The sequence below is a fragment of the Desmodus rotundus genome, chromosome 12 (assembly GCF_022682495.2).
Source record: "Desmodus rotundus isolate HL8 chromosome 12, HLdesRot8A.1, whole genome shotgun sequence".
Classification (NCBI taxonomy): Eukaryota; Metazoa; Chordata; class Mammalia; order Chiroptera; family Phyllostomidae; genus Desmodus; species Desmodus rotundus.
The window spans coordinates 47,522,896-47,534,775 of NC_071398.1; the positions used below are offsets into that span (position 1 = coordinate 47,522,896).

General features: G+C 40.9%; 1 protein-coding gene and 1 non-coding gene across 8 annotated transcripts in view; one reads left to right on the forward strand and one right to left on the reverse strand.

Annotated features, from left to right (window-relative positions):
- The window catches only part of LOC112310223 (zinc finger protein 649), a 32,292-nt gene extending 24,965 nt beyond the window's left edge, over positions 1-7,327 (reverse strand). The window contains exons 1-6 of one of the 7 annotated variants that reach the window (XM_053914939.2): positions 7,023-7,049; positions 6,401-6,524; positions 5,905-5,964; positions 2,252-2,434; positions 665-791; positions 98-193 (exon numbers count right to left, since the gene is read on the reverse strand). In XM_053914939.2, the coding sequence (XP_053770914.1) occupies positions 98-193; positions 665-791; positions 2,252-2,266 (238 nt within the window). In that variant the 5' untranslated portion in view covers positions 2,267-2,434; positions 5,905-5,964; positions 6,401-6,524; positions 7,023-7,049. Of the gene's footprint in view, positions 1-97; positions 194-664; positions 792-2,251; positions 2,435-5,904; positions 5,996-6,400; positions 6,697-7,022; positions 7,050-7,082 lie in introns of those variants that run through there. The other 6 variants (XM_045200277.2, XM_053914937.2, XM_071219993.1 and 3 more) reach the window with 6 other exon arrangements.
- Positions 7,328-7,913: 586 nt separating this feature from the next.
- Positions 7,914-8,015, forward strand: LOC112310258 (U6 spliceosomal RNA). The gene has a single exon (XR_002975369.1). It is a non-coding gene; the product is annotated as a U6 spliceosomal RNA (small nuclear RNA).
- Positions 8,016-11,880: the final 3,865 nt, after the last annotated feature.

Here is an 11,880-nt window from a genome sequence, read left to right on the forward strand (position 1 = left end):
GTTCTTTAAACAACATTTCAGAAGTGTCGACTTTTTACTGACTGATTGGAAATTAAGCATCATCTCTCCCCACCTCCTTGGTTTTTCACTCACTCACCTAGACAAGCTGGACTATGAGCTGCTTCCTCTGCTATCCATGGTGGTCTTCCTTGCTCCAGCCAGAAGAGTGAATCTGAGTTAGAAGATTGATATCCTGTGAAAGGGAAATTGGTGAACGCTTGGCACCAAGTATTTAAGCTTGAGGACTCTATGACAACAGAAGAAAGCTATATTTCAAGGACCACATCATTTGCACTTTGGTAAAGACCTTTGACTTGGAGAGGGAGAACACAGACTCCAGGACCAAACAGGAGAATAAAAGTCTATCACCCACAGTGCTTTAGGCCAAACCATAAAATATCTCAACCCTAGTTGGTGTGACTCAGTAGATTGAGCACTGGCTTGTGAACTAAAGGGTGGCCGCTTCGATTCCTGGTCAGGGCACGTGTCTGGGTTGTGGGCCAGATCCCCAAGTTGGGGGCGCATGAGAGGCAACTACACATTGAAGTTTTCTCCCTCCTTTTCTCTAAAAATAAATAAATAAAATCTTTTTAAAAGATCTCAGAAACCCTACAGATTTCACTGAATGAGAAGGAAAAGGCAACCGATGTGATGCTGGCCTCACCCACTGACACCAGGTTGCTGTAGTTCTCCAACATCACATCCCTGTACAGGGCCTTCTGAGCCGGATCCAACAGCCGCCACTCCTCCCAGGTGAAGCCCACAGCCACGTCCTCAAATGATAATGATGCCTGTAATGACAAATTTCAAGGCAATCAGGTGGAAGAGATGTGGAAAAGAGGGACAGGAACACATCCTGATCACTTTCCCCATGATGTTCTGCACACTGTGACTATTTCACATACCATAGGGCCATGTGTCCTGGTCCACTCAGGCTGCTGTAACAAAATACCACAGACTGGGTAGCTTATAAAAGCAGAAATTTATTTCCCACAGTTGTAGAATCTGGAAAGTCCAAGGTCAAGGAGCCAGCATGGTTGTATTCTGGTGAGACCCTACTTCCTGGTCCACAGCGGGCACCTTCCCACCGTGTCCTCACATGGTTGAAGGGTGATGGAGGTCTGCAGGGTCTCTTTTATAAGAACACAGATCCCATTCATGAAGGCTTCACCCCCAAGACCTACGTCTCTTCCCAAGGCCCCATTTCCTAATACCATCATCTTTGGGGGTTAAGATTTCAACATGTGCCCTGGCTGGTGTGGCTCAGTGGACTGAGCACCAGCCTGTGAACCAAAAGGTTGCTGATTCAACTTCCAGTCAGGTCAACATGCCTGGGTTGTGGGCCAGGTCCCCACTTGGGGGTGTTGGAAAGGCAACCCATTGATGTTTTTCTCCCTCTCTTCCTCCCTCCCTTCCCCAATCTCTCAAAAAAAAAAACAAAAAACCCTTGAAAAATACAAAGACCGAAACAATTGGCTCTGACTTCAGTTTTGAACCTGAGGTAAAGAAGGTATAAAGGGAGCATTTTTGTCAATGTCTATACACCAAGCTGTTCTCAAAGAAAGGAACTGCATCTGTCTCCTGCCAGATCAGTCACAAAAATCTGGTTGAGAAACTTCATGAAAGACCACTCAAAGCAGCTCATTCATTCTACTACACAATACAAGCTTTATTCCTGGGTACAGATTTCCAGAAGGCTCTATTGTCAAGGCACATTGCTTTTAAAGAATTTTGTCCAATCAAGTTCTGCTGTGGCATCAGCCCCTTAGCTTACTCTGAGGAAGACAATAAGGAAAAACCAAAGAAGTCACCTTACATCTCTTATTACACCACTGATACTGAGGACACTGGATACAAAATCTGTCCAAAGACCTAGAGAAAGAAATCTCTTAAGATCTAAGAGCAATGAAATGTTTACTTCCCCTGAGGAACTAGTTTGCCTTCGCCTCACAGACGCTGCAAAACATGTAACTTTTCATGTTGTTCTTGTTACTACAGCTGCCAAGAAAAGTAGACACAAGTTCAAAGCTAAGACAACCCACAGGGTCTTACACAGTCATTTACCTATGTTCTAACCTTAAGAACTTTATATGGACCCTATGACCTACCTATCTCACACTGCCTAATTTGTCCTGATGTTAAGATTATGACCTAAACTTATTTTTGGACAAATCTTGATTTTTATTAACACACACTGTACCATACATTCACTGGGAAACAAAGAATGAAAAGTAGATAAAACAAACCTCACCTGGGCCTTGGTCATTTTCTCAAGTTCTGAAGAAAAGTCTGGAAGCTCTGGGGTGTGCTCTCTCCTGTGTGTCTGGGCCTGCCAGGAAGCTGTAGTCAGATACAGGTCAGGAACTGATGATCTCCCAAACCTGGCACCTCCTCCTTCTAGCACTGAAAATATCTTGTTCCTATAGACCAGAACCTGTGGATTCAAGAGCAAATTCAGTTATGAGAAGACACGCACCTGGGACCACAGCCCTCTCTTACCGCATGGACTCATTCTAACATAAGGCTCTGATATTTCATCAGCATCTTTAACACCCTGGACGCTTTTACATCATGGGGCCCATGCTCCTAGGGAAGATATGGAATACTTAAGACGGATGACGCTTTTACATCATGGGGCCCATGCTCCTAGGGAAGATATGGAATACTTAAGACGGATGACCCCCCCACCCCATTTTTTTGGTAAAGGTAGAATAGAGCAGATGTGAAAAAAGAAATGGGAAACAAAACCCAGCTCACAGTCTTGTCCACTGCCAAGTTCTCACATAGATCAATTTTAGGAAAAGTAATGTATAGAAGTGGTAGCTCTGGAAACTGAGCCACCTAGGAGTGCCCACATACGCCTAATTTTTTTGTTATTACACTGGGGCAATGGTTCCATATTTAACTATCTAGGCAAGAATCCTTCATTAATGGTGTTGTATACTGCTTATTGCAACGTATTAAGAGGCATAAAGACAAAAGAAAAAAATGGAAGAGGGACTATTGTAGAATGAGACCTAAGAGATATAACAAATAAATGCAATGCACACACATTATTTGGATCATGATTCAATGTTAAAAAAGATTACTTTGAGATGATCAAACAAAAAAAATGAGTATGCACTGGGTAATGGATGAAATAAAAGAATAGTTATTAATTTTGATATACATTTGAAAGGGACCTGCTAATTATAAATTTTTTAATGACCTTGCCATTTAGAGATACATACTGGAATATCTGCAAGTTTAAGGACATGAAACCTTGAATTTGCAATGAAATTCTGCAGAACAGCTAAAGCAGGGGAGACTCAGACGAACATGATTGGTCCTAAGTTGATCATTGTTGAAGCTAAGTGACAGGCACATATTATTATACTATTCTCTCTATCCTCTGAGTTTCCATGGGAAAAAAAGTTAAAAATAAGTTAGCAGGGCCTGATGAGTTCTACTTAATCTTTACAGTACACATGATTCCAGTATTATGTCAACAGAAAAAGCGTTACTCTCCTAATTGTATGATTAGTATTTCAAAACACTAATCAACAGATTAGAAGAAAAGAGAGCTACAGACCTAAATGCTTATTCATTGATTGTATCCTTCCTTCATTTCTAACACACATTTAAGGTTATACATTCCCTCCACTGACTGCTTTAGTTGAATTCAACAAGATTTGACATGTAGGATTATTATTAAAATGCAGTTCAACACACTACCATTGTAACTTTTTTTGATTCATGATTATTTAGTCATGCATGGCATACTTGCCAAACAAATGGGAATTTCCTACTTAATGTTTTGATACTGCTTTGTTGCTTAATTTCACTATGGTTAGAGAAGATGGTCTGTGTGATTTCAATCCCTTGAAATTTGTTCAGACTTGCTTTAGGGCCCACCATTATAAATGTTCCATATGCACTTGAAAACAATTGTGCAGTGGAGTGTTTTATACTGGTCAAGTTTGTTAATTATGTTATAATAACCTTTCAGGGCTTGGCACTATGGCAGGCTGGTGCCCTGTTTTTGGAAATAATGTTTTATTGAAACACAGCCACACACATTTGTTGATGTATTCTGTGGCTGGCTACTTTCCAATTACAATGGCAGAGCTGAGTAGGTGCGGCTGGACCACTGACCAGCAAAGCCTGAAATATTACCCCCCTGCCCCTTTACAGAAAAAGTTTGCTGACCCTTGTTAATCTAAAGCCTTCGAGCCTTTTGTCTCCTTGTTCTGTCACTGAGAGCGGTGTGTTAAGAATCTCCCATTATGACTGGACATTTGACACTTGTCCTTGTATGCAGCATGCCCACACTTCAGAAATTCTACTAGGTATATGCCCAACAGAACTTCCACGTACCTATGTGTATGTACAAATATGCTCATCTAGCATCATTCATAATACATGCGAGCCAATAACTACCTTAACATCTATAAATAGCAAAATGGATAAATAAATTGGGGTATAATCACAGAATGGAAAACTACAAGCAACGGAAAGAAATGAACTACTGCTGTATGTGACAGCTTAGGTGAATTTTACCACCAAGTATGGAGCAAAAGAAGCGAAACACAAAAGAACTACAGTATGATTCCATTTATATAAAGTTTGCAATCAGGCAAATTTAATAAGATATCTTTGGGATAATAATTACCTTGGGGGGGGGAGGAATATGATGAGGCGGGGACTTCTGGGGTGTCATAGTATTTTTTTATTTTTAGTGTTACATTTGAAAAACCTTTCAAAGAGTACAGATCAGTTTCACTTATATATGCAGAAGCAAAAAATTTTAATGATTTATTATGAAAACATTTAAGGAAAAAACAGCATAATTAAACCCCATCTACAAAAAAAGAACAGTATAATCAAATTCTATATATCCATTATGTGACTTCCATAATTATCAACTCAAACCTAACTTTATTTTATCTATACCACCACTCACTCCCCCTTAACTACTGGATTATTCTGAAGCAAATCCAAGACATATTTTCAGTTCTAGATGCAAAAATATTAAATAAACTACTGGCAAACAGAATCTAGCCCCACATTAAAAGAAGAAATCCTTATGGACAAATATATAAATATACTGGGAATCTAGCTATGACCGGGTTGCTCAGTCAGTTGGAGCACCATCCCATATACCAGAAGGTTGCAGGTTCAATTCCCAATCAGGGCATATACCTCAGTTGCAGGTTCAATCCCAGGTCAGGGCAAATACAAGAGGCAACCGATCAATGTTTCTCTCTCACATCAATATCTGTCTGTCTGTCTCTTCCCACCCCTTTCTCTCTGTCTAAAATCAATAAAAAACGTATCCTCAGGTGAGGATTAAAATATATATGTGTATACATATATATACAAGTATAGGAAATCTAGTAACAGAAATCAAAGAAAATTTTAAAGAAAGAAATTTAAAATGAAAATAATTTTAAAGTTAAAAAGACTTTGAAGGAAATCTAATGTACAGCATGGTGATTACAGTTAGTATAACTATCATGTACCTGAAAGTTGCTAAGAGAGTAGATCCTAAATGTTCTCGCTACAAAAAAGAAATGGGTGTGACATGATGCAGGTGTTAGCTAACACTATGGTGGAAATGACTTTGAATATGTAAGTGTACCAAATCAATACTACACCTGAAACTTACAGAATGTTGTATGTCAATTATACCTCAATAAAGCATGGGAGGGGGGCACAGTGGAAGCCTTTTGAGAAAGAGGAATAAAAACTTGATAAATTGCAATTACCATTTTTTATTGTTGTCTCCAAACTGTACTTTGTGCCAGACACTGTATTTTGTACATTAGCTCATTTAATCTTCATATCAACTCTATGAAGTAGGAATTATTATTTTTTATGACAGCTTTTTCCCCCTCACAGTTAATGACTCACAGATTAACTTACCCAAGTCAGAAGCAGACTCAGGTTCTTCTTACACCGCAGACCGTATCATCCATCTGCCATCTGGACAGAATGATATTCACAGAGGACAAAACTACTCAAACCGGGAAACATCAAGGAGTCAAATTAGAAGCTATTACTAATAACATGAGCAGAACGAGGTGACAAAATAAGTGTATCTTTTTATCTTTTGCAATTTATGTAATTCACAAAATTATGTAATTATGTAGTTTTATTTTTTGCTTTTGCGAATTATGTAATTTTACGTAAAGTTAGAAGAAACAAAAAGAGGAGGCGGGGTCATATGGGGAAAAAAGGACACCATTTACAATTACAACAAACGTCAAAACCATTTACGAATAAGTATGTCCAAGACACCCAGGGAAAAACACCACAGCTGGTCAAAGAAACAAATGACTTGGGTTAAAGGAAATCCATCACACGTGCCTAAAAGTGTTGCACCTAAACCTGTCACCTCTACCAAAATGAAGGCACCCACCTGATGCAACAAAACTGCAGCAGTTTCAAGAAAACTTCCAGGGAGGCACATACGAGAGGCAGCCGATCAATGCTTCTCTCTCACATCAATCTCTCTCTCTCTCTTCCCACCCCTTCCTCTCTCTCTAAATCCAATAAAAAACTTGTCTTAGGGTGAGGATTAAAATATATATGTGTATATATTGTAATGTGGAAATGCTTATGATATGATGTTAGATTAAACTTTTGTTGAATGTTATCAGTACCCACACACCTGATCCCAACACTAAAAATAAAATATACTAAATTTTAACAAGTTATTTTCTGGAAGGGTGTTTAGGGATATGGGGGGGTGCCCTTACTCGGGTCGGACGAGAACCCGAAAACAAATTTTCTAAGGACTATACAGCAGACAGGGTCGCAGGGGGACCAGAAACCTCGTGTCTAACGTAAAGCGTGCGATTAGCAATAAACACGGAATTCCCCAAACGCGACCCTCCAACAAAGACAGGCCGAGTGATGGTCCCAACACGGAACCCCACGAGCTCCCCCTCCACGGCGACCCCCGCACCGCGCTCCCCACTGATCGACGCGCAACCCCCGCGCCCGCGAGTGCTCCCCCACTTCGCTTCCCCAACACCAACCGCTGCCCGTTCCGGAACGACAACGACAAAACCCCAAAGGCCCCGAAACCCGACACCGACCTCCCACTTGCCGCTGGAGACAAGTCACCAGACCTTCTCCCCAAACACTTGCCTCGGCGTCCGCGGCCCGAGGGACCCCCAGCAGCGCGAGGATGGCGGCCGACGAGGGTCAGCGCGCGCCGTTCCGAGCCTCTTCATCCGGCTCCGGGTCTTCTCTCTCTCTCTCTCGGCTGTAAAATGTGACGCGAACAGTTGGAGGCTGTTTTTAACCGGAGCCGCTGTTGACCGACCTACTGCTTCGGCGCAGGCGTAATCTCCTTTCCTCAGCTTTGCTCGGGGAGGCTTAAAGCCGTGAGAAACTTCTGAAAATGTCCTGCTCCACCCCACTTCCAAGCCCCCTGAGCCCCTGAGCCCCGACTGTGCAGCCTTGGCCAGGGGCGCTGCGCAGACTGCGGAGCAGCTCCAGCCAGCCCGGGTCTCCCCTCGGGATGCGCGGAGGGGGGCCGGGCGTTAAGGCCTTTGAGCCTCAGGCTGGAAGAAAGCTAAGTGGACGCGGTCATCTTGGAGTGAGTTCCACGGAAGGGAACCGGAGCAGAACCCCAACAACTGGAGCGGAACCGGCTGTTGTGTTGTCCTGAGAATTCTGGATGGAGGGCGCTTTGTGGGGAAAGCGGTATTGAGGCCAGTCTAGGACTGAGAGACCCGCTGAACATACAGCGTTGATCAGAGAGCGAGTAAAACGGCAGGATTATAAAGTTCTTGATACGCTTGGGATGGAGGAAAACGGGGAACACGGTTGTTGAGGGGCCGGCAAAAAGGGGAGTGCCCGTGGAGAAGCTTGGTTCTCCCTTTGGGCGGGGGCGGGGGCGGTGAAGCAAAAGCTCCGCGTGCGCCTTTCCTGCAGAACGTTTACTAAAATTGGTCCCATGCAGAGATCAGCGAGGCCCCTGCGCGAGGATGACACATAAATTCCGTGGAGTGTTCCATATTTCTGTGGAAGGGATTAGGAAGTACAGATTGTCAATTGTAAAAACAGTCACTGGGATGTAAAGTACAGCATGGGGGAATATCGTCAAAAATATTGCAATACATGCCTATGGTGTCAGATCAGTAGTAGACTTACGGGGGCGTTCATTTTGCAAGATATATAAACATAATCACTGTTGTATACCTGGAACTAATATAATATTGTATGTCAACTGTAATTGTAAAATAAATTTTAAAACGTTGAAACCTGAGAAAGGAAAGGGGTTTTGTTCAATATTGTGACCCGGCTGATTAGCTACCAGTTTCACGTTATAGTGAAACGGGAATGAATCATACATGACATATGGCCAATGGGCTTGCCAAGAAAGAGGTCGTTCACCTCATCTTTACTCTCACAAGATCAAGTAGATATTTTAACTATATTAAAGGTTAAAGTTTAGGTGTAAAATTGAAATGTAACCTGGCGGGAGTAGACCTTACCAGCTCTTGGTTGTTACCTATTTACTTCCCTGTAAATAGGGCTTGAGGGTGAATGTTAGAGACTGAGAGTGAGCAAACAAGAGGGAAGATGAGTCAGATATCTTCCACCTTGATAATGAAAATATTCTTCCTCTACTGAGACCCCTTTTAGTATTTTGAACATGTCCAGGAAAAGTTGGGAAGTACCTACCTGATTGTAGGTACAGTGACTTTCTTGTTGGAAAGTGATTTGGGGTGGGAGCTGGTCGGGGACAAGCTGCGTGAGGACTCCCGACTCAGTAAATGATTTTTCTGTTCACAGTTAAGGATCTTTGTCTTCCAAACTAACTTTAATTCATTTAACTTGAAAACGATAAGGAGCTAGCAACTTTCTTAGGAGGAGTAGGAACACAAAGAGACCTGAGGATGAGAGTAGTAAACATCAATAAATAATTAGAATAAACTAGAACATAAGTTTCTGAAGAGCAGAGAGATCTTTTCCATCTTGTTCCCTGCTGATCCGTAGTGCCTGGCCATTCTGGAGCTTAATACCTGTCTGTGGAATTAGTGGGTGATACTAATAAAGGTTGTTTACAATGTGAAAAAAAAAGGAATCTTTGTCTTATAAAACAGAACAAAACAAACAAAAGTGCCCTAGTCAACTTCCCAAGCTTTACACTCAGGACAATGGACAGCTCCCAGTCAACCCTCAGCAAATCCTTTGGAAACTGCGGACAGTAGTACTTGTTTTGCTAACCAGTGTGACATACTGTGCTTGAGTTATCCTTATCTCCCATCACACCCCCAAGATTCTCACTGTCCATGTAAAAGATTTGTTGATTCCTGAGTTTGAAATAGAAAGGCTGCTAGTGTCCCTGGGATTAACGTGAGCGCTTCGTATTTTCTCATGGTATACTGTTTCATTTAGGACGCATACAAGCTTGTCTACATTGCTTATTGAAAATATGGATGTGGATGATCTAGACCTCTATAGGTTTGGGCTATGTGGCTAGGGAATACAAAAGATCTCTCAGTAAACTTAGGCCTTGGTTCCCGTGACATGAAGAGACTTCACATATATTTTGGTGGCTTCTGACTGGGAGATGAATAGTGTTCAATGTGACTGAAAACCACTGGAATCTGTGCCTGTATGTTGCAGAAAAACTTGATATTTACGTGTAACATTTTTTCCTCATGCTATATTGTAGTTTTTATCTTTATTGGAGTTTTAGCTTAATATAACTTGCAGAGTCTTGTGAGTCCACTCAGTCACCTTAAACAGGGTAACTGCTATAGTTGCAGCTCCCCCATTTTAATTGAAACATTGTGCTTGAAAAGGAAACCTACTTTTGAAAAAGTAAAATCAAGCTCATTGTGCCCTCGTCGGGTAGCTCAGGTGGTTAGAGTGTCGTCCCAATATGCCAAGGTGTGGTTTCAATCACCAGTCAGGGCACGTACAAAAATCAACCCAGGCACCCATAAGTAAGTGGAACAACAAATCAGTGTTTCTCTCCCTTCTTTCCTTTCTCTCTAAAAGTCAATCAATGAATAAAATTTTTAGCTCACTCAAAAAAAAAAAAAAAAGCAAGTTCATTGTATCTTACAGTTTAATCCCCATTAAAGTAAATAATTTATAAAACGTCCCAGCTACATTCCAGAGAGGGATTAATAAAACATCTCTAAAGTTTGGCTGATGCTCTTTCAAAGGGAAGCATGATGTGTGCAGTATGGAAAAAGCCGAAGCCTACTTCATTTGATCAGAAAAACCACAATAATACCAGGACTACAGCTAACGTTTAACTTCCATCTTCTGATATCGGGAACTTTCTCTCAAACTGTTCAGAATTCAAATGGGTAGACAAGCTGAGAATGGTCATTATGTTCAAACCAAAAATATCTGGGTGGTTTAAAAGAAGCAAATTGTTTATAAAGATGATGACTTCTACTGTATTTCAAAGCTAAGAAGATAGCTTTGGTTGTATGATGTACCACTATTTTATGTACCAAGTTCTCCATTTAAATCATCAACTGTATATGATGCATTTCAACTTCAACAGTGTCGATGATGTGGGGAAACACTTCCAACTCAGAATCAATGAAAAAAAAAAGTAACTCAAGAGAGGCTCAAAATCTGCCACACCCACTTTATACTATGAGTAAATAGTAGGGTGGGGAGAGGGTATATTCAGTATTTTATTAAGATTTCTTATTAGCACTGACCAGTGTGGCTCAGTTGGTTGGGTGTCACCTCGCAAGGCAAAACATTGCCGTTTCGATTCTTGGTCAGGGCACATGCCTGGGTGGTGGGTTTTGCCCCAGTCAGGGCATATAAAAAAGGCAAATGATCGATGTTTCTCTCACACGGATGTTTCTCACCTTCTTCTCCCTCCCATTCCCTCTTTAAATATATAAAAAAAAATCTTTAACAAAAGAGATTTCTTATTAATGAGCCATGTAGTTCAATTACAATTTATGTAGCATTAAAATGATACAAATCAATGCAGATATTCTATAGGAAAGTTTATGTACATGTACTAGGGAGTCACCATTGTTATGTTAACACATGCAATTCAAAAATGTGAACTATCATTTTGATAATAAAAATAGGTACAAAACATATTCTTAGTTCTGATGTAAATTTTGCTTTGTTTCCTGACAAGTGTATTTATTTACATACTTAATACTTTCTATAATGCTTATTGTGTCCCTCATAAAATAGTGTGATTCTCCAGATTCTGCATAGAATTTTTCCTTCAATGTCAATTCTCTGATACCAATGTCACTGAATTTCATGCCAACATCCCCACAATCAATACATACAAAGATATTGCTTCCTATTTGTATCCCCTTGGCTGCAATCCATTAACATTTATTGGGCAAGGTATTTCCTATCTGGAGTTCGACCCAGTACCGTTCTCTGATAAGTTATGTGGTGCGAGTTTGAAAAGAAACTGTGTCCACATCTACTTCGGTCTTAAGGTTTCCCTCCTATGTTAACTCTGTGGTGTAATAATCTGTTCACTCTCAATCACAATTTTTGGATATTTACTTCACTCATGATCTCTCTCCTCTATGAGTTTTCTTATATAAAATGAGGTGAATTTGTGAGAGAAAGTTTTCCAACATTCACGACATCCATAAAGTTTCTCACCTATAGGAATTTTTAGATGTATAATCACATGGGACTTCTGGGCAAAAGGTTTCTGTCATTCGCTACATTCATGGGGTTTCTCTCCTGTGTGTGTTTTGATGTAAAATGAGGCTGAACTTGATAGGAGAAGTCTTCCCACATTCACTGTATCTGTACAGTTTCTCTCCTATATGGATTCTCTGATGAATAATGAGACTAAACTTGTGAATAAGGGGGGAGGACAAAGGGAGAGAAAATGTGACAACTGTAATAGAATAAACA